At 36.0% G+C, this 23,467-nt stretch overlaps 1 protein-coding gene across 2 annotated transcripts in view; it reads right to left on the bottom strand.

Moving 5' to 3' along the window:
* wdr18 (WD repeat domain 18) overlaps positions 1–23,467 on the bottom strand; it is a 333,950-nt gene that overhangs the window by 245,691 nt on the left and 64,792 nt on the right. Inside the window, exons 6-7 of one of the 2 annotated variants that reach the window (XM_059991526.1) lie at positions 21,579–21,665; positions 6,756–16,081 (exon numbers count right to left, since the gene is read on the bottom strand). The exons of the other annotated variant lie outside the window; for it this stretch is intronic. Coding sequence (XP_059847509.1) covers positions 15,927–16,081; positions 21,579–21,665 — 242 coding nt within the window. The 3' untranslated portion in view covers positions 6,756–15,926. Of the gene's footprint in view, positions 1–6,755; positions 16,082–21,578; positions 21,666–23,467 lie in introns of those variants that run through there. 2 annotated transcript variants of the gene reach the window in all.

Genomic DNA, 23,467 nt, shown 5'->3' with positions numbered 1-23,467 from the left:
AAAAAGTTAGACTAGAAATGTACGCTCTAAAATTGTTGATGAAAATAGTTTTCATTGTAATAAAGAAATCATTTTATTTGTAGCTTTAAATAGATTTGAATAATTTTCAAAATTATTTGTCACTGGTTTGAATTTACAGTTCCTATTTTCTTTCATTGTAAATCAAAATTCTTTATAGCTTCTATGTAATAGTCAGAAAAGGAAAGGGGGGCACTGGGGATATGGTCTGGGAGCCAAGGGGGTGGTAACCCAAAAAAGTTAGGGAACTACCTCAATAAATAATTTGGAATATTCATAAAGGGTGGAGGAAATACTTCTGAAATTTTTCAAAAAGGAATCAAATAAATATCAGACTGATAAGAAGTTAAGCATGTAGGGAAAAGCTGGAAATGAAACCAACTTTGTTCTAATACAGAATTAATGGGTTGAGTAGCTTTTGTCTTGTGCTGTGCTATTTTGATTGTGATTTAATGGAGTTTATCTAATTGGTATAATTTTTGTCATTATTTTTCTACTTAGGATGATAACTATAATCTGAAAGTTGATATTTTCTGTGTTGGAACACTTGGAAATAAGCCTCCAATAAACTTTATTTGTTGATGAGCTAGCATAAGCATTTGTTTTGGTTGCACCACAAGGCATTGACACAAGATCTCAAAAGGAAACCACAGTGTCGCTGTTCATGAATAGGCCATTCATTTTACATTAATCTGAGTAATTTTGTAGGGATTACAATCAAAATCAATTATGTAATTAACTTCAGTGCTCATGTACTTGTAACAGGTATGTAATCAGATGTTAACATTCAATCATGGTTAACATGTCTAAAAGGTATTCTCTATGTACCAAAGTTCTTCCATAATCATGCTGGCTGCAACAATAAACACTGTTTTGACTGGTAAAAAATTAATTGAAATCAATGACGTCTACATTTTAAATGTGAGGTTGGAAGTATGTGGACTAGAGAGGAATATGTATAGTATGTGGGTTTCTTAGATCTGACCTCATTAATAGAGTTGTGTAATCATCTACTGAGTTTGCAGAAACCCCAATTATACATATACCTGTGATGCACCATCAATAACTCCGAGACGTGGGTTAAGGTAGGCTTTTATTGGCTGGAAGAAAGCACAAGCAGCAAGTGACCATCACACAACATCCTGGAGACTGAGGGAGGAGCAGTGCCTCCAATCGCCTTTATACCAGGGTCTGTGGGAGGAGCCACAGGAGCAGTCAGCCGGGGGGGGGGGGGGGGGGCGTGTCCAGACAGGTATATGTAGTTCACCACAACCTGAAAATCTAGATTTGCAGTAATACTTTACTGCTACCTCTATGATAAAGATGGGAGCTTTGTTTCTAATTAACCAAACTAATATAAAAAGGTCTACAGCATATTTTAAGAATCTATATTGTTCTGTTTGTCTTTACTATGGATGCTCTAGAATAGATTTCTTTTTATATATCTAGCTAGTGAATTTGTAATTTCAGATGTAAAAGTAAACTTATACAAGATGGTCAGAATCAAGTTTTTATTTGAACAAATTTACAGTATAATCTTTCCTTGGAAAGTTTCCAACCCAATCCTATGTCATCAAATCAACACATATCACATAACAATTTTGTTTTCTTCTCTATTCAAGCAGTTAAGTTAGTGACACCACCCCTTTCTTTCAATTGTTTCCAGCAGTTATAAATCAAGTATTAGATTTAGATTATTTAAGACAACCATAATACTTTTGGGTATTAAGACGACTGTTGACCTGTAGCACACTTATCATTTAAAAAGTAAGGCTTAAAATTTGCAATTCATTGGAATTTTATGGTTAGGTACTGTTTTTAGTACTGCTAATTGTACAAATCTTGCTCAATAAACCACCTAAGATTTTAATCAATCTAATCCCATCAGCAGGACTATTTATCAAGCTTAATACAATTTTTTCCTCAATTCTAAGATAAAGGGTCAGTTCCAGCCTTAATCTTTTGGTATCTTAATACAATGAACACAGTCCTATTCATTTGAGGAATGAAGACAGACTAGTTTTTTTATATATAAAAGACCCAGCCTTCACTAACCAAATATTTGTTCTAGAGCTGAAACAGCAGCTGAAAATTTAGATTTATGACCTGTTCCATGACTAAAAATACAATTTCTGACGGATCAGATCAGAATGTTGTAGGGGTGACCCATCTAATTTTCAATCTAATTTCTTTCTTTAAAAACCTAATTTGTTCTCTGAATTTTACTCATTCATTAGCTTTGCTTTCATATCAATGCTGATATAATAACTGATTAAATTAAAGATTTTGCACCCCTCCCACTAGGCTGTTCCCTTGATGGCTAAATTCTGGTATATTATGACACTGAAAACATCAAAAGATGGGATCGACTATAGTTTTGAAAATAACTGTAGTTCCAACACTATAGTTAGTCCCAGTGCTCATTTAATGTAAGTGTAGGAAGGATAGTGAGTGCTGAAATCAAAGTTAATAATTCATTTGTATCCAATAATACATACCACAAATTATGTGAATGCAAACACTTAAGATTCATACAACATAGAAACATACCCGTCAGACCAATACATCCATGCCCACCAAGACTGTCAACCTGACCTAGTCCTATTTGTCTGTGTTTGTTCCATATTCCTCTAAAACATTTCTTATCTATTTACTGGTTTAAACTTACATCAACAGGTTCAGGAACATTTATCACCCCTCAACCATCACGCTCTTGAACCAGAGGGGATAACTTCACTTGCCCTATCAATGAATCGTTCACACAACCTGTAGACTCACTTTCAAGGACTCTTCACCTCATTCTTCATATTTATTTATGTCTGTATTTGCAGTTTATTGTTTTTTGCACACTGGTTGTCCATTCTGTTGGTGTAGTCTTTCATTGATGCTGTTACGGTTATTGGATTTATTGAGGATACATATACACACACATTTTGATAATAAATTTACTTCGAACTTTTGATTTCCTCTGGCAGCTCATTCCATATAACCACCACCCTGCATGAAAAAAGTTGTCCCTCTGATTCCTTTAAATCTTTACCCCTACACTGTGGAAAAAAAACCGGAACATTCACCTTACCCATGTTCCTCATGATTTTGTGTATCTACAAAGTCTTCCTTCAACCTCCTTCACTCCTGAGGATTCTGGCCCAGCCTGTTCAATCTCTCCTTATAAAGCAAGCCCAGCAACATACTTGTGAATATCTTCTGCACTTTCCACCTAAATGAAATCCCCTCTATTTCCAGATGATCAGATCTACCTAGTTTTCCCAGTTAGTCTCACCAAAAGCTATAAAAGTTTAGAAATTATGTACTAAAGCTCTGACCAATGAAGACAAGTGTGCCAAAGTCACACCTACAATGATACTTTTGAAGAACTATTTACTTGCACCCATTGGTCTCTGTTCTACAACAATCTCCAGGGCCCTGCCACATTACTGTGCAAGTCACGCCCTGGTTCAAGTGAAAGTGAATGATAGTTATTCAGGGGGGAAGGAAATTCAATGATTTTTTTTAATCATTTGTAATGAATTTGTATGCCTGTGCTGTGCAGGTTTTCATTCTAAATTACATAAAGAAAAGCATAACGGTGACCCAGGGATTTGACATTAAAAGCGTCCATCATGGAAAAGAAATACAAGCACAGTCTAAAAAAAAATGAAGCTTTGAGAATGAGTATTTGCATCAAAATTACACAATCCTTGAAAAATAATTTGTAGCTCTGGGTAAGTTGGTTAAAGTTATGATCCTGCAGGGATCCTTCATTGACAATGAGACAAACCTGACTTCGGCATCACCAGTGTTGGTAACTAGGATGACGCACTTGTTCGTTGCATGGCCTAGATTACAAAGAAAGATGAAGTATGTTTCTGTTCCTATAACTATATAGCAATTAAGAAATTTTTAAAAGAAGAGGGACTAAATGGGTCAGGCAGCATCCACAGAGGCCAAAACAAATTTAATATTTCAGATTATTGGTCCTTCATTAGAACTGGAAAAAAGGTGAGGAAAATAATGTCATTTAAGTTGCAAATAAGGGTACACACGTACAGAACAAAATGGATATGATAGAGTGGACCAAGAGAATCCAGACAACACAAATGCTAATAGTGTTCCCCAAGAAACAAAGGCAAATGTTTAATTATATTGACCCAGAGGGAGAAGTCAATAAAGGGAGAGCAACAAATACAGTAAAAATAAAACAATGCCAGAGTTCTGAGATGTAGAGCATGCATTGCGGCTGCTGGAAACCTAGCATATTACATAGCATATGTGAAGAGCACTAATTCTGATACCAAAGGAATTGTTAGTTGGGCTTTGTTGAAATGTACAGATCAGACAGTGAATGCAAATGCACAAGTAACTGGAAACTCAGGGTTACCCTTGTGAAATGATTGTGATGTTTTCTGAAGATCATACAATTTGATTTATCCAATGTAAAAGAGACAACATTGTGAGCATTAAATATAGCAAAACTGATTTGGAAGAAATGTTTAAATACAGACATCTATGAAGGTTCTCAGTAACCCAGGTCATCATATATCAAGCAGTAGTAAATCAAAGCAACTGAGGGTTGCAGAGGGAATGAGAGGGTCATTAGTCTTATCTTTGCATGAATGGAGGTGTAAACTGTTGTGGAGACACCGGGGTAGAGATGTTAGGACTGCATTGTAAGTAGCTGATAGGTCGTGTCGTACCCCACCCCCTCTGTTCAGGGATGGATTTTCCAGTTTGACAAAGATGGCTTCCTTAACCTCTTTCAAACCATCTGTCCTCAATCCAAAATGTGCACATTGACCTGAGGAAATAGCCCTCCAATTTTGGGCCGTTTGTGAAGTAGTTGTTTTGTCTCGCCAATATACAAATCTGTGCCATCCTCATTGCACTGGATAGCCTATATAATATTGCTCCGTTTATGTTTTTGTATAGGATCCTTGGGGTAGACAAGTCCCTGTCTGAGTGTGTTTGTAGGGTTGAAAAACACAGGGATTCGGTGTTTGTTGAAAATCCTTCTCTCTGAAACTCCAGCTACATATGGGATGACATATTTTTCCATCTGTTGGGCTGATTTTCGTTGTGGTCTTCATGTCAGGGTTGCCACAGGGTACCCAGTCAGGGTAGCCACAAGCTTTCAGGTCTTCTCTCAAATACTTGTACTCCTCGTCTTTAGCTGTTATGCTGGTAGGCACATTCTTGGCATGGTGATGTAGTGTTCTGAAAAACCTCAACTTATGTTCTAATGGGTGATGAGAGTCAAACTTAGACACTGACCTATGTGGGATGGTTTCTGTAAACTTCAATGCCTAGATGTCCATTTTCTTTGATAAGTACTGCACAGTCTATTGTTCTTGATGTCTTAGACAGAAACCCATCCACTCTAAGGGTCCTACACCCAAACATAAACAGAGCAATATTGTATACGCTATCAAATGCAATGAAAACTGCAGTTTTGTATATTGGTAAGACAAATAGACCACTTCACAAATGGATGGGCCAGCATAGGAGGGCTAACACCCCAGGTCAAGACTTAGTTGTATATCTATAACTAAAGAACAAGGAACACTGCTTTGATTATAACAATATGCACATTTTGGACAGGGAGTGGGGGTTTCAAACAGAGGGGGTAGGGTACGACACCACCTATCAGCTACTTACAATGCAGTCCTAACATCTCTACCCCAGCATCTCAACAACAGTTCACACCTCCATTCATGATCCCCTTATTACCTCTATGACTCTTAACGACCCTCACATGATTGCTATAACGTACTTTTAAAGAACTCAAGAGTTCTTAAGCTAGAAAACTATCTACCATGAATCAGAACTGAGTAAGTCTCTCTGATGAGTGGTAAAACATCTTCTCGACAACATAGCAAGTTCAGTTGCCTTGATTTAAGTACACATATCGAAGCTTAGTGGTCTTTGCAAATGTCAATGCAAATATTGGATGCGTATGCAGTGGAAAATGAGATGTAAAAGAACAGGTGTTACATCTGCAATGTGTGGGGCAAGTGCCTAGAGAAGGGGTGTGGCTGTTGATGGAGAACAAAGAATCAAGAGGAAGGATATGTTAACTATATTAGACATGAAGCCACATTTAAGAGAAAAAAAGCAACCTCAGAAGTACTGGAAAGGGTGGATAGTCAGTCTTTTTCCCCATGGTGGGGAAGTCTTAAATAGAGGGCACTGATTTTGTGCAAGAGGGAAAATGTTTAAAGGAGATCTGAGGGGATTTTTTTCATTCAGAGAACAGTAGGCATCTGAAATGAATTGTAAAGGAGATAGTGGAGACAAAAACAATAACATTTAAATGATATCTTGACAGGTACTTGAAAGAGCGAGGCATGAGTATAAAAATAAATCCACACAAGTGGAATCAGTGTAGATAGGCATGGTCTGTAGCTGCTACTTCTCTACTGTATACAACTCTATGACTCCATAAGAACAAAGAAAAATCTATACACTAAAACTCAAAAAAGTTTATTCCAGCAATATTCTATGAACTCTGTGGCTATATCACTTGCAAAATCAATTTACAAATTTCAAAATTAGAAAATCTGTGGCAAAATGCACATACAATCTAACAATTTTATTAATTAAATCTGAGTGTGTGTGTGTGTGTGTGTGTGTGTGTGTGTGTGTGTGTGTGTGTGTGTGTGTTTAAGCTTACCAACCTCTCTTAAAAAAAAATGCACAATGTCGTAACAAGCTACACTTTCACAAAAGATGAAAACCAGTAAAAGTCAGAACTTTTAAATTTATTATCAATATTCAGCCAATTTTACATCTGCATTTTTTTCCTTTTAAATATCCAGTGGGTTAAATATAAGTTGTCATAGTTACAAAATGTAAACCACTAGTAGTATAAGTCACATAACACCAGTACAATTGAGAAACGTGAACACAAATCAAGGCTGTGGATGAAAAGAGATAAAAATCACATTTTATAGATGAATCATTGCATAAGTGGTTTTCCTGAGTTGGGAAATTTACTTTCCTGTTCTAACCCGTTAGAATAAGTGACACTTTAAAACAAATTCATAATATTCAGTATTTATAACAATGAAAATAAAAACTATGGTAATAATCATAGCACAAAATAAAACTGGAAACTGTTTGTGGAAGCTTATTTTTGATGTCTGTCTTCATGCTTTCATCACAGGGAATAAAATGTTTCTATTAATGTCTCTTTTTACTCTATTTCATTTTTATATTTTTTTCAATTTACATTGGCAAGGGACACACCTTTTTGCATTACATTAATACATGTTCAAAATCTATTTCCATTTTGAAATATTTCATTCAGACTATTTACTAATATGTTTTCCAATAACCCAATTATATTCATTTAGATTTTTCATGTGGAGTAAAACACTTACAATAAAGAGCACCTTTTGTTTATGTAGTGGCATTACATTTTCACTTAAAAAATAGAAATAAGCTATTCAACTGTACATGTGTGACAATAGCTCATCAACTGGAAATGTCTACTCATCATTTAATACTAGATTAGAGGCTGGTAGTTTGTTTAGCTCATATTTTTCACATCATTTGGCAGAAATTTCTCATTTGCCTAGTCACAAATTAAAATAGGCTCCCACAAATAGGTCAAAGTATGATTCAAAATTGAGGGGAAAAAGAACATGAGGTAAGATAAGCTTGCATAAGCTTGCACAATACTTGATTTCTACAATCACTAGAAGATATACAGCAGTTAATGTTTTCAAAAACCCCTGAGAATCACAATCCAGTTTCTAATATTCAGCACTAGATTGTAAACAGCACATTGACACAAAAGTATATATTTAATAGTCATTATTAATTCTAATTCTATCAATTTTCTATCAATATAGCATTAATCATTAGCATGTACACAGCAAGGACAATTGGACAATATCAAAGCTGTATGTTCTATAGTGCTTTTGCTTTCTTTAAAGTGTGTGTTTGTGTCTTTGGTATACAGCAATTATCATCCTTAATAAAATTAATAGATTATGAACCAAATATGAAAAGCAAAAACTAGTTTTTGAATATTTAAATTCAATGATTAAAATAATAATAACATCTAAAAACCTTCAACTTGTAGTAATGGCATTGCATCACATACTGGAAAAAATATTCAAGCAAATGGGTTTATACTTAGACAATAATCAAAATAATCTGCATAACTCTCTTACATACAGTTTCAAGATGGAAAACAGCTTAATACAGTACAGGTAAACATTTCAAGTGTTGTGTGAGGCATACCTGCCAAAATCTGTTAAGATACATTAAGTAAATCTACAAAGACCTGCTAGAGATATATGCCTGAAGTAACTTTCATGGACAGTTGAGCTTTAACCTAGTTGTTTAAGGTCGGCTTGCCAACTCATTACGCACTGCCCTTACTGAACATCTTATGCAAATAGATAGAAAAGGTAATCTATTTTTCAGAAAATGCTGGCAATAAAGAACAGCCTTTATCAGACTTTGTTCTGATATAGGACTACAGTGAACATATCTTTGATCAACATTTTATTTGTTGTATTTTAGGTTTAATTTCAATGTTTGCAAGCTTTTTTTTTATAATTTTTGGTTCTTTTGTGTAGGAACATTTCCAGAGTTAAAACCAAAAAAAATTTCTAAAATAAATTCTGGGTTTATAATTACAGCTGCTCCAACCAATTTGTAATGTAAATGAAAGTGAACTGATGTTTCTATTTCTGTCCATTTACTGCCTCCAATAGTATGCAGAAATAATTTTAACAATTCTTTGCCAGCGTTGCAAATCATTTGGATGTATATAAATCAGCATACACAAATGTGAAGGATTACTGAAAAAAATGAAACCATTTAAATAATGAATAAAAACAAGCTATTATTTGAAAAAATTCAACATACTGATGATGTTATGCTAAAGAGTTCTGTAACTCTAAACATTTCTTAATAAAGTTTAAGGATTCATATATTTTCTGAGGATTGCAACATTTTATAAAACATCAGAAGCAAATTAAAGGTTGTCTGGCCAAGAGATTTGAACTTTGCTCCCTTTGCAACTTAATTTTCTATCTATATTCTTAATGAGATTCAGGTTGCGATCAGCCCAAAAGTGAACATTTCATTTTACAGTACTGATGCGAGTTCAGTTTGTTGCATAATTATGCCATACAAGTTATAAATTATTCTGCCAAACAGCTATTTGCAGATACGAAATTTACTGATCTAGGCAAATTAAAGTAGCTGTATTCCAATTGGAATCTCTTGTCTCATAATGGGACATCTGATCAAATTACCAATTAGAAGTACATAAATGTTACTGCTAGAGCATAATTCTACTATTAAATACCAACGAAAGACCAGAAGTGCAAATCTATGGAGAAGTTTTCCAAACCAGTATTCCTTTAAAAGCCAAAAATATTTATCCAGACCACCATCACCATTCAGGTTTGGAATGCAGAAGGGCTTTTCTTCTGCATTCAGAAGACTCTTAATTCAACTATTACAGTGCAAAGGCTAAATGAAAGAAAAGTCAATAAGGAATTTCAACCTTCAAAAGCTAATAATGTTTATAGCTGTGGATTCCAAAACAGCCATGTCAATATTGTTTTCAAATTGCGTTATTAAAAAATAATGGACACCCATGGGATATGCTGTGCTAATAGTAAAAGAAACTCATACATTAATCGCTCCTGCTCTCACTCTTCAATTCATTTTCTACTGCCATTGCAACCAATAATATTTAAAATACAGAATCCCAAATGCACTGGATTTTTAAGGTCACTTAAAATACAACCACAAATTAATTAGCCATTCCTATCAGCAATGCTTAGAGATAGGGATCCCCAGGTCTATGAGCCATTGTCCAAGCTAAATAAACACCCGAACCCTGAACATATTTATCAAAAAATCTAATTAGTTGTACTCCAGCTTTGAAAACTTACTGTTGCCTTTTTCAAGTTTATCATTTTCCAAACAAATTTAATTCATAGATTAGTAATATATTTGGGTATAGTTCTATAAGCAGCAAAGAGCTCCCATAAGTCACATCCTTACATCAACTGTGTAATTGTTTTTAAATAATAAAGGAAGAAACTACCTACAAGAATGCAAATCAATGAGAAAAACTGCAGTTGTCAGCAATATGATTTTCCTTTCCTCACATTACTTTTATCCCAAATCCTCTTCAGTATAGCACCCCTATCCTGAAAACAAGAATATGTGAATAGCAGTACAAAGACCTTATCCAGAAGCGGAAACTTGGGTGTTCAAGATGCTCACATGAAATAACACATTCCAACTTTGCCAACTGAGATCAATCAACTTAGCACTTAGATCTTCATTCAGATCTTTATGAGTAGCAATAGCTAGATACTGCTCTTAATTACTCAATTAGTTCCTCAAGCAAACAAATCAAAGCTTTTTCTAAGCAATATACACACAAAATGCTGGAGGAACTCAGCAAGTCAGGCAGCATCTATGGTGGGCAATAAAGAGTTGTCTACAATTCTGAAATATTAGTACTGATAGTTCTCTGGTGTGAATCACTTATGTTGTGTATCCAAACACAGAGATCCTTGAAAGTCAAATTTTTGTCATTTTCATTGATTCAAATGACTTTAGTGATTAAAACAGCTAGGAGTTTAGATGTGGACAATCCTTCAATTTCTGAAGTCACAAAATTTATATTCATTAATGTTTATATGTCTTAATAAAAAGTCCCCAAAAGTTTCAGAAATATAGTTATAACACCATATTACACCCTTGAGTGCGTGAATAGATTATAAAAACCATGTTGTGTTTGCATAATACTGAGCAAGTTGGAAAAAAGGGATAATGATAAAGCAAAATAACAAAGGCGTAAAGGGTTTATGGATATCTAGTCAAAACTGTTGATGTCAAAACATTATTAATATGGTTAAGACCTTTTATTAGCAACCATAAGGTTATTTCACTCACCTACTTGAAATCTGTTTCTCTAGCAATATGGATTTTTAGAAGCAAATCCTCACACTGATCCTTTGGTTCCTAAGCTTTTCCATTTTATCAACAAAATTATTTTATCCAAATTGTACATCTGTGACAGTTTTTAATTGAGTCAGAAAAAAAAAGATTTTGCAACTCAATACAGTTCACTATTTAATCTATATTGAGGTTTAAAGCTCATGTCACGATAACAAATATTGGTTTTGCACTCATTAAGACTGACAACTATTAGCCACAACAACAATGCTTTTCAGTATAATTCAATCTCCAAATCTCATCAGTATCAATTCTAAAATCTAAAGTCATGTTTTCAGCAACTTGGTATTCAAGTGGTGATGTTCCTAATAAAAAAGAATGGAGGTATACTTTGTGTAAGGCACTGAGTCCCTTTTGTCTCTTGCACTCTGTTTAGGTATTGGTTATATAGTCTATATTGGTTACAGAGCAGGAAGATAATGATATCAAGGGGGTAAAACTCTAAGCATTAAATAAGTTTTCATTTTTCACTAGCAATTTTTGCAAAATGAAATCTGAGCTGCTTTACTAGCTATAACAATGTTCCCTTCTTTCCCCTTCCAAATGTATTATTTTGCAGCAGAACCAAATCCTTCCTCAAATATGTAGATGAATGCAGATTAATTTAATTAAAAATATGAAAGAACCATACACCTTCAGAAAAAGTTATTCAATTATCAGAAATGTTGGGGCAAATATTTGAAAATGGCAACTAGGAAGTATATTATGCATAGAGCTAAGTTCCACTCCATAGAATGGTAAAACAATTATGACCTATCAAACCCCATAGCAGAACCATGTCTAAAATGTCACTATCTCACAATATATATCTCAACTAAACAAAAGCCAAAATACAATTCAGATAAATAATTTATTATTTCTGATGTGCTGTACATGCACTAAATCACACTAAAATCAAATGAACCTGGCACAGCTTGACACCATACAAAAAATGAAGTATCACATTTGCTAGCAACAACTGAGGATATATCTCATCTCCCAAAAGGATGAGGTCACTGGGTCAACTACGACAATGTATTGACTTTTAAAAAAATGTCAATTTAACTTTCCTGTGCCATTATCTCTGAACATAAATTATCATTTTATCACAGCATTTAGAGAGTAGCAAAGTGTTATTATAGAGGGACAGGAAATTGCAACTTTAATAGACTATTTCCTACTGTTATCATGTTACAATATAAAAGGTCAAGATCCCAAGGACAGAAAAAGCCCCATCATTGCAGTCCTTTTCTCCTTCCAGTCACTTATTTTCTCATATCCCGAAAAATCCAAAAGCAGCTTCACTGTGACAAAACAACTGCTCTTAGGCTCTTTCTTCTCAGCAAACTGGTAATGCATTCAATGAATTTATTGTACTTTAAATTATTGGAAAGATGATGAGGTAGTTATCTGCATCTAAATTTAGTGCCAGAGTATAAAAGATAATTTAGTAAGCTATATCTCTCTCTATATATCTCTCTCTCTCTCTCTCAATCAACAGTATTATCAATAAATTCAGCTACATTATTCGATTGCATTAACTGGAGAAAATGTTATAGCAAGTAATTCCATCCAACAGTGTTAAGCACTACAATCAGCTTTGAATGAGTTCACACTGAATGTTGGAAGTTTATGCCAAAAAAAGGTTGTATTACTGCCTCAAGAATATTAATCTGAACCATCATTATTTTGATCAATATTTAGTTCTTAATTCATAAATATTTAGCATTTCTCTAGCTAAAACTATGGTACTTGGAAAGAGATGCTTTGACAATAGATTCAACATTTTGGTACTTGCAAATTAACTGCCATTTCAGTACAAATGTGAGAGTACTGCCTTGTTGGAGATACCACTTATCAGTGAAACATTAAATTGAGACCATGTTTAGCTGTGAAATGAAAACCTCCCATAACACTACTTCAACAGCAAGCTGTTCTCCTAGGGCCTCAGAAATCATTGTTACTTCATTACTATCAAAGGTCAGCAGATTACTCATCTCATTTATCATTTGAAGGATTTTAATATTCATACATTACCCGTTATATTTGATTGCAGTTAAGTGAACAATTTTCAAAAATAAATTACAGATTATGAAGTGCTTTGTGTCAAAACATGAAAACCTACGTAAATGTAGGTTTTTGTTCAAACTGAAGCATTTAAGCTTGCAACTTTAAAAGAGACTATGAAATACTACCACAACCTGACCAATTAGAGCAGAAATAAAAGGGGTCCCACTGGGTCAGCTGGGTTTAGTATACCAGATTAGGATTGATTAGCATGTGTATTAATAGTTTGCATCTCCTGACTAAATTATTTAGGGGTTAATAATAATACCATCTACATTCCAGTAAACAGCCAGTACTGGCGCATACACAATAGCTCATGATGATCATTACCAAACACAACTTAGCAGGATACATGGCTTCTGAAAAAGGGAAAATAAATGACAGAGATGGGGGGGAAAAATAAAATTACTCTGCTTTTAGTTACACTTGGTCACAATTTGTTTAAGCATTTTTATATTACCAAGGAACATTAAAAATAACCTTGTCGTCAATCAACTGGAAACTAAAGTGAAATACAATATGTTGGTACAGTACTTAGCACCATCTACAGAACATGGATCCACCAGAGAGCTCATAGTTCAGGGAGTAACTTACCAACAAGTACTAAAAAGCGAAATACAAGCCAAAACTTGCAAGCTCACTAAAAGCGACCTGATACTTGATGAACACAGCCATGTCATTCACGTCAGTCAACAAGATCACATCCTGTCATTGGTGCTTGACTAATGACAGTGCAACATATAATGACCTTCTTTTCAAACTGATTCAATCAGTACTTTCATTCCTAGTTTGGATCCTGAAGGCTAAGTGAGGTACCATTGAATTTAAATGTTGTACTCAAAAGCCATACAACCTTTACCAATGACAACAATAATAACCCCTATCTGTATTTCATCTTCAAAGTAAATTATATCCAACCTATTAATCAGAGGTAGAACAGAACAATAGAAAGTTGCTCTGTAAACTGTAAAAAAAAAACAAAAAATCATGAGTATAAAGCACATTTTTGTAGGACAAGCCATAGACGATGCTATTAACAGCTTTATAATGTGTCACATCTGTTCACTTGCTTATCCATTTAAGTAACTGATATTGGCTTCCAATAGTTCCAGATCATGACCATCCCACCATCAATTCCAATCACTAAAATCCAGTAAAACTCATACTGTAACAGAAATATTTAGCCTTTAACAACCCTTGCTTTTCAATCATCAGTGCGATATAGATTAATTTCAGCATGCTGATAAGTCAACAAGACATGATGCAGTCAGTGCAACATGTTTAACAAATGATGTGAATAAACGGTAGTGTAAATGTATATAGTTAGAACATGAAAATCTAGCTATGTAGCAAACAATAGCTTTGAATGTATTTGATCAAAAACCTATAAATACAAAACTAAACTGACTAATTGTATCTTCTTATGGAATATATAACACTTAAGTCTGGCCTTCACAATCACTGCAAAAATATCTATCCTTAAATTGTGATTATCTACCAAGCAGAAGAGTTTTCTAACAGCTGCCTTAAAAGTGATGTACATTCCAAAATAGTAAATTTTCCAAAAGATGAACACAACAAAGCTGATTCTGTATAAATATATGACTTCAAATGCCACATTAAATATTACAGTAAATGCAGTGGAGTTCTCTTCAGATCAATGCCAAGCCAATCCAATCTCATTCAAAAGAAACAAATATTTTATGTCTGTTAAGTCTTTGTACATGTTTATCTCAATTAATATTTTCACTGAAGGTCTATCAGAAGACAATGTTAAAATCAATGCCATAAATTAGCTCTTGTAGGTAATGTGCTTAGCAGTGTAAAAATAGTTTATGATATTGCATTTATAAAATAAAGCCATGTATTTACTGGGTTAAATAAAGCTTCTGTCTTGATTGAAACAAGACCTCACAGAAACTTGATAGCAGAAATTTAGGTTAGCTGCATAAAAATGGAATTTTAAGAAAACTTCCAGAATAATTGGTAAGCCAGCTATGATGTCAAAATGGGAATGTAGTTGTCATTTCAAGGAAATTTAATGAGTAGCACATCAGCTCTTAACAAGTAACTAAACAAATTGCAGTCTCTGCATTGCTGGACTATTACTCAAAATGAAGTATTGAAATGAGAAATGTAAGCACTTGGAGACCTATGCAAATATTACCAGCAGAATTAAAGGGACCTTAATGAATACCATTGCTAACATTTGTCAGTTTCTACCCCCCTAGACTTTGAACAGAATGGAATGTTGCTTTATGATCTAAAGATAACTCCACAGGGTCCTGTGTTGCAAAACTCAAACATATATTAAGTAATGTATATAATAAATATGTAGAACCATTGTAAAAGTCAGTATATTGCTACACATACAAGAATGATTTACACAAGTGGATAAACATTGAAATAGCTTATCCTTTATCTGTTCAGCAGTAAATGAATATACTGAAGTACAAAGCAATATCATAAATGTAGCCGAAATATGATTTTCCTTCAAAAATATTAATATTCACTTATAATTCTCAATTAAAATACCACATCATAGAAATCCATATATTTTCTTTAAAAGCTGAGCATGGCTGAAAGGGAAAAAAAATGTAACCAATGATAAATCAGCCTTCTTGATTAGGTTGATGCTTGAGGTATTAGAAGTACATAGCTGCTCCGGGATTCATGAGGTAACCCAGGAAAGGTTTTACGCAGAGCTGAACATAGTTAACAGTGGGCCCTTAGGTTTAGCCACTCTAATGAAACCTCTGATGAATAAAAGTTCATTTTCCTTGAGAGGTGAAAGCCTGAGAAATTTTTAAAAGTGTTTGGCGGTGATGCACTGTGCTCATGTTGGCATTGTTAGAAATGCAGCTTCATGGTGAAGAGTTTTTTGAAGTATGTGAAGATGAGGATGTAGGTGTACGAGTTACAGGGAAACCAGGTATGCTTTGGGAATTGCTGTTTTTGGTGTTACTTCCTTTAGTGCTGGATGCACCAGATACTCCAGGTCCTTGACCAAACAGGACACCTATTTAAAGAAAAACAAAATACTTGCGTAACTTAACATGCCATTTCAAAATGCAGGAGACAACACAAAACTTCATGATTCAATTCTAGTATTTCAGTCACATAAAATAAATAAATGAAAATATAATCATTAGGCCAATCTTACATCCTTATTAACGGTCATCACAATACCAAAGAAGAATTTGGAATTGTAAGTAGTAACCATACTAGTTACCAATGTTCCATAATTCAAGAAAGGGGATTAATTCCAATTGTATGAGAAGCAAAGCTGTAACAGACAATGCCTTTTTTAAAAAAAAAATCAATGTTTAGTCATTAAAATGTACAAAAACCCATGATGTGACAAGCATATAATTTGTTTTGCTGTTACAGGATGAATTATTAGAAACAATTTAAATAGCATAGATAAGATTGATTCAATGAAATATACAAAGATCTTTGATAAAATAAATTCCCGAGTGTGGTTTTAGAACTATGATTTATCAAGAGTCCAAATAAATTGCTTAGTTACGTAGACTCAAGAAAAAAAAAACACGGTCTAAAAGTATCTAGTGGTGGAAGGTTACAAATAGTATGCAGAATCTGGTGCTTAAATTACTATTATTTATTATTAATGCAAGTGATTGGAGCTCTGAAATCAGAAAAATGATATCAAAAGTTTTAGTAACATCAAACTGAGGCTACATATTTGGAAAATGAGTACACAAGTCTAAAATTTAATAATACAGATAAATTCCAGACAATAAATAACATGCAGAGTGTAAGGTTATAAGAAATAGGAACAGGGTAAGGCCAGATAGTTGCTTAGGCCTGCTCTACTATTCAATTCAATCATGATTGATCAAACTTACCACTTTCCAACAGTATTTCCCTAACATTCTATTCCCTTACTAAATAAACCACTTCATTCTGAAGCCATACCCTCTAGTTCACATGAGACAATTACTAAGCAGAAGGTGCTTGGAAGCTGAAAGATCTGAAAGTATACAAGTGACCTGGACCACATGGATTACATCACAGGGTGCTGAAAGGGGTACCTGAAGTGATTGTGGAGACATTAGTAGTGGTTTTTCAAGAATCACTAGATTCTGAAAATCTGGAACCTAACAGAAAGCATCTGGCCTAGAGCTAAAGACCTGTGCTGGTCAATTGGCTGGAATGTTCACCAATATCTTCAACCTCTCGCTTTATCAGTCCCATTTACCCACTTATTTCAAGCAGGCTTCAATTATACCGGCACTCAAGAAGAACATGGTAACCTTCTTCAGTGACCATTGTCCAATAGCACTTACATCCACTGTGATAAAATGCTTTGAGAGGTTGGTGATGAACATATCAGCTCCTGCCTGAGAAGTAATTTGGATCTGCTCCAATGTGCCTACAGTACAATAGGTCCACAACAGTTGCCACTTTACTGGCTCTTCACTCAACCCTGGAACATCTGGACAGCAAAGCTGCATACATTAAGACGCTTCTTATAGACTACAGCTCAGCATTCAATACTATTATTCCCTCTCAAATAATAAATAAGCTTCAAAACTACAGCCTCAATACCTTCTTGTGCTAATGAATTTTCAATTTCCTCACTTGCAGACCCAGTCAGTCCGGATTGGCAACATCTCCTCGACAATCTCCAACAGCACAGGTGCACCACAAGGCTGTGTGCTTAGCTCCCTGCTCTATTTGCTTTATACTTATGACTGAGCAGCTAAAATATAGCTCCAATACCATATTCAAGTTTGCTGATGACACTACTGTCATAGCCCAAAACAAAGGTGGTGACGTGTCAGCATATAGAAAGAAAATTGAAAATCGAAAATCTGGCTGGGTGGTGCCACAACAGCAACTTCTCACGCATCGTCAGCAAGACCAAAGAGCTGAGTTTTGAATTCAGGAGGAGGAAACTGAAGGTCCATGAGCCAGTCTTATCAGGAGAATCAGAGGTGGAGAGGGTCAGCAATTAAATTCCTCGGTGTTATCATTTCAGAGGACCTGTCCTGAGCACAGCACATAATTGCAATTATGAAGAAAGACTGCAGTGCTTCTACTTCCTCAGAAGTTTGTGAAGATTCATTTAAAACTTCAACAAACTTCTATAGATGTGTGATGGAGAGTATATTGACTGGTTGCATCATGGCAAAGCCCCCCCCCCCCCCCCACACCATTGAGCACATCTATATGGAGTGCTGTTGCAGGAAAGCAGCATCCACCATCAGGCACCCCCACCACCTAGATCATGTTCTCTTCTTGCTGCTGTCAACACAAAGATGGTACTGAAGCCTCAGAACCCATACCACCAGGTTCAGGAACAGATATTACCCCTCAACCATCACGCTCTGAACCAAAGGGAACAACTACTCAACTTCACTTGTTCCATTACTGAACTGTTTCCACAACCTAATGACTCAAGTTTCAAGGAATCATCACCTCATGTTCTCGATATTTATTGCTCTTGCTTCTTTCTTCTCACTTTTGAATTTGCAGAGTTTATTCTCTTTAGCACATTGGCTGTTTGTCCTGTTGGGTGCAGACTTTCACTGATTCTATTGTATACAGGTGTCCCCCGCTTTACGAGTGTTCACTTTACGCCATTTTGCTAAAGACCTGCATTAGTAACCTGTTTTCGCATTACAAAGAGGATTTTCGCTTTTACAAAAAAATTTCACATATAAATTAATGGTTCTTTGCTTTACATTATTTCGACTTAAGAAAGGTTTCATAGGAACGCTCTACCTCTGTAAAGGGGGAGGGGACACCTGTACCTAGGATTTACTGTCTATGCTTCAGGGTTGTATATATGATATACTTGTACTTTGATAATACATTTTCTTTGAACTGTGAAATGGTTCTGGAGGATTGGAAAATTGCAAATATCACTCCACTTTTTAAGAAGTGAGGGAGGCAGAAAAAAAATAAATAGGGCAGTTAGCTTGACTTCAGTGGTTGGAAAGATATAGGAGTCCATTACTAAGGATGAGGTGAGTTACTTGGAGGCACATGATAAAATAGGCCACAGCATGGTTTCCTAAAGGAGAAATCCTGCCCGATAAATCTGTTCGAATTCACTAACTAGAAGGATAGACAAAGGAGAGTCAGTGGATGTTGTTTACTTGAGACCTCTGACAAGGTGCCACACGTGAGGCTGCTAAACAAGTAAAAGCCCATTGCAAACAAGAGAAAATCTGCAGGTGCTGGAAATCCAAGCAACACACACAAGTTGCTGGAGGAACTCAGCAGGCCAGGCAGCATCTATGGAAAAGAGTACAATCAACATTTTGGACTGAGACTCTTCAGCAGCAGAGCTGGAGAAAAGGAGATGAGGAGTCAGAGTTATAGGGTGGGGGGGGGGGGGAAGGGGAGGGAGAAACACATAGGTGAAACCTAGAGGGGGTTGGGGAGGGGTGAAGTACAGAGTTAGGAAGTTGATTGGTGAAAGACATACAGGGCTGAAGCAGCAGGAATCTAATAAGACAGGACAGAAAGGCCATGGAAGAAAGAAGAAGCAGGAGGAGCAGCAGAGGGAGACTATGGCTAGAGAAGGTGATATTGTGAGAGAGGGAAAAGGGGATGTGGAATGTGTGGGGGTGGGGTTCAGTAGCAGAAGTTCGAGAAATCGATGTGCATGCCATCAGGTTGGAGGCTACCCAGATGGAGTAGAAGATGTTGTTCCTCCAAAGCTTGTGTGGCCTCATCATGACAATAGAGGAGGCCATGGATGGACATGTCGGAATGGGAATGGGAAGTAGAATTAAAATGAGTAGCCACTAGGATATCCCATTTTTTCTAATTGTATTACAGGGAAGATAGTAGCATGGTTATAATATGACTGGCAGGAGGCAAAGAGTGGGAATAAAGGGAGCCTTTTATGGTTGGCTGCCAGTGACAAGTGGTGTGCCACAGGGGTCAATGTTGGGACTGCTTCTTTTCACATTATACAGTATGTCAATGATTCAGATAATGAAATTGATGAATTTGTGGCCAGGTTTTCAGATAACATGAAGATAGCTGGAGGAGCAGATAGCGCTGAGGAAGCGGGAAGGCTGCTGAAGGGCTTAGATAGATTAGGAGAATGGGCAAAGAAAAGGAAGACATAATATAGTGTGGTGATGTATATGGCCATGCACGTTAGTAGAAGGAATAAAGGTGTAGACTGTTTTCTCAATGGGAAGAATTTTTTTTTTAAATCAGGTGCAAAGGGATTTGTGAACGCAGGCTTTTCTAAGAATTAACTTGTAGGTTGAGTCTGTGGGAAGGAAGGCTATTACAATATTAACAATCACTTTGAGAGGGCTAGAATATAAAAACAAAGATGTAATGCTGAGGCTTTATAAGGCATTGGTCAGACCTCACTTGAAGTATTGTGAGCAGTTTTGGGCCCCTTTTCTAAGTAAAGATGTGCTGGCATTGGAGAGGGTCCAGAGCAGGTTCACAAGAAAAATTTCAGGAAAGAAAAGGGTTTACTTATGAGGAGCAGTTGATGGCTTTGGGCCCATACTCACTGACTCGCTGGAGATTAGAAGAATGGGGGGGGGGAAAGAGAATGTTATTAAAAACTATTGAATATTGAAAGGCCTAGATATAATAGATGTGGAGAGGATGCTCCCCATAGTGGGTAGTCTAAGATTAGAGGCTTTGAGAGGCTGGTCAAGGATTACATCTGCAGCTTGCTACCACTCAAACTGGACCCCCTACAATTTGCCTACCAACACAACTGATCGACAGATGACGCAATAGCCACCGGTCTATATACCATCCTTACACATCTGGAGAAGAAGGATGCTTATGTGAGAATGCTGTTCTTGGACTACGGTGGTGTATGGGAACTGTATCTCCCTTAATTGCAGGACTCTGCAGAGAGTGGTGTGGACAGCCCAGTGCATCTGTAGTTGTGAACTTCCCATGATTCAGGACATTTACAAGGACAGGTGTGTAAAAAGGGCCTGTAAGATCAATGGGGACACAAACCATCCCAACCACAATCTATAGATCCTGGACATTCTATTCCCGCTGCTACCATTCAGGAAGCAGTAGCGCAGCATAAAAGCCAGGACCAACAGGCTTCGGGACAGCTTCTTCCACCAGGCTATCAGACTGATGAACTCATGCTGATTTGAGTGTACTCTATATTACATTGTCGGTTCTTTTTATTATAAATTACCATGATTGCACATTGCACATTTAGATGGAGACGTAACATAAAGATTTTTACTCATGTACGTAAAGAAGAAGAAGAAGGAGAAAACCCTTAACTCTGAGTGGAGTCATTGGGACAGCATTGCGACGGTGGTTTTTTAGCAGGCTTTCTTATTTTTATGAGGCCAAGTTTCCAGCTCAACGCTCAACCCAGCACAGATGGAAAGCGTGCAAGGGGGCTGGCTGGATTCGAACTCAGGAGCCTTTGCTCTGAAGTCCGGCACTGATGCCATTACACCACCAGCCTTACGCAAAGGATGTAAGAAATAAAGTAAATTCAATTCAAAGTGAAACTTTGTATTCACCTGTATAAACAACTCCATTGATCTCCACTGACATACTGATACTATTCATGCCACTTGTGGCAAGGTTCAATGCTGATTCCTGGCGGTCTGTTGAAAAAGACAGAAATGCTAACATATCATGGAAAATGAATACAAGCAATAACAGTGTAAAAATATGGCTTATATCATTCCAAATCATGAATATTCTCTAAACGATCCTCAAGGGGAAAAAAAAAATCAGTTGCACTCTTCCAGTGCTGTAAAGATGGAGCACTGTGTTGTCAAAGGTATTGCCTTTCAGGAAACATTAAACATAGGTCACTTATTTTTCTTCTGGGAACACAGAGTATGCCATTGACATTATTCCAGATACCATGCCAATATTAATCCCTCAATCTACACCCTCAGAATCAAGTTAAACACATTGTTTGTGTTTGTTAAATGTTGTAAAGAGATTCTGTCTTGAAAAAGTGCTTTTGAGGATGCCAAGAAGAATGTTACAATACAAGTTTTCTTTCTTTCAATAACAATAAAAGAGCCAATTCTTCGTTGTCCAGAAATTAAAACTTCCAGTCATTTTTGGAATTCAGTTCCACTACAATACTATGTGTAATTCTATTCCTATAAAATAACTAAAGAGCTAGTCATTGACTTCAGGTTGGGGGTAGTAGGGTGGGGCGAGAAGAGTGCACATTCTTCTGTCTTCATCAATGATGCTCAAGTTGAAATTTCAAGTTCCTTTAGTGAACATCATCAAATGCCTGTCCTGGTTGAACCACAAAGGTGCCAAGACCTAGCAATCACACTAACACCTCTACAACCTCCAGAGACTGAAGAAATTTGGGATAACTTATCAACTCTAAAAAATTTTTTTAAAATCAATGCACCACAGAAAATATCCTATCTGGTTGTATGATAGCTGATTATGATGAATGCTACACACGTGACTGCAAGAAATTGCAGAGTTGTAGACTCAACTCAACAATGATTGCTGCAACCTCACAGCTTCAGCTATCTGTTTAATCCTGACTTTTAGAGCTGTGTATGTAGAGTTTTACACTCCCCCTGTGACCACATGGGTTCTCCCAGAAGTTTTTGTTTTCACATTCTAAAGACATGCAACTGTAAATTATCCTGAAGTGGATGGGTGGCAGGAGAATCCAAGGGGAATTAATGGGTGTGTGAGAGAGAATGGGTTATATGAAAATCGTGGGGTAATTGTCTCCAAGAACCTGAACAGATTTCAGGAGTTATATGGCTTCCTTCTTTACCACAAGTAAATTAAAGGTAAAACAATTAAAATATGCAGTAGCAATTCAAGTAGATAGCTTACTATAACATCAAGAGCAATTTGGGATGGGCAATAAATGCTGGACATAAACACACTATGATTCAGAAAATGAATTACAAAAAGTATAGATGAAATAACAATTAAAACAATTAGTTTGTGCAAAAAAAGCAACATAGTCACATTTTCCCTTACTAACTAATCCATGAACAGAGGGCATTGAGGATCATTCTCATTGTCAAAATTGATCACCTTAAATTCAAACTCTTCTATTGCCTCTACAGACATAATTCTTCCCCTTGTTATCTTCAGACATCAACACTTCAGTAGTTCATGATCCAATTCAACTGTCATAATCTACAACTCATCTAAAACTCAACTATTCATTGTACTCAACCTTAAACGTTCCTATGAAGTATCCCTATGAAATAATTACAAACCCCTGCTTTCATAAAATCCTTTTCATTTTTTCCTAATTGTACATCCTTGTTTAGTTTCTGGAAATTCTTTGTAAATCTTTGTTTCCCATATGCATTCTGGGAGTCCTCTGCAACAGTCATACTTTTCTCTGTTTAGCTCTTACATTTCTTTTATCCTTCTTCACAGCTCTGCTTTTATTCTG

This window comes from Hypanus sabinus, chromosome 16, assembly GCF_030144855.1.
Source record: "Hypanus sabinus isolate sHypSab1 chromosome 16, sHypSab1.hap1, whole genome shotgun sequence".
Taxonomy (NCBI): Eukaryota; Metazoa; Chordata; class Chondrichthyes; order Myliobatiformes; family Dasyatidae; genus Hypanus; species Hypanus sabinus.
This window is presented reverse-complemented; position numbering and strand designations above follow the sequence as displayed.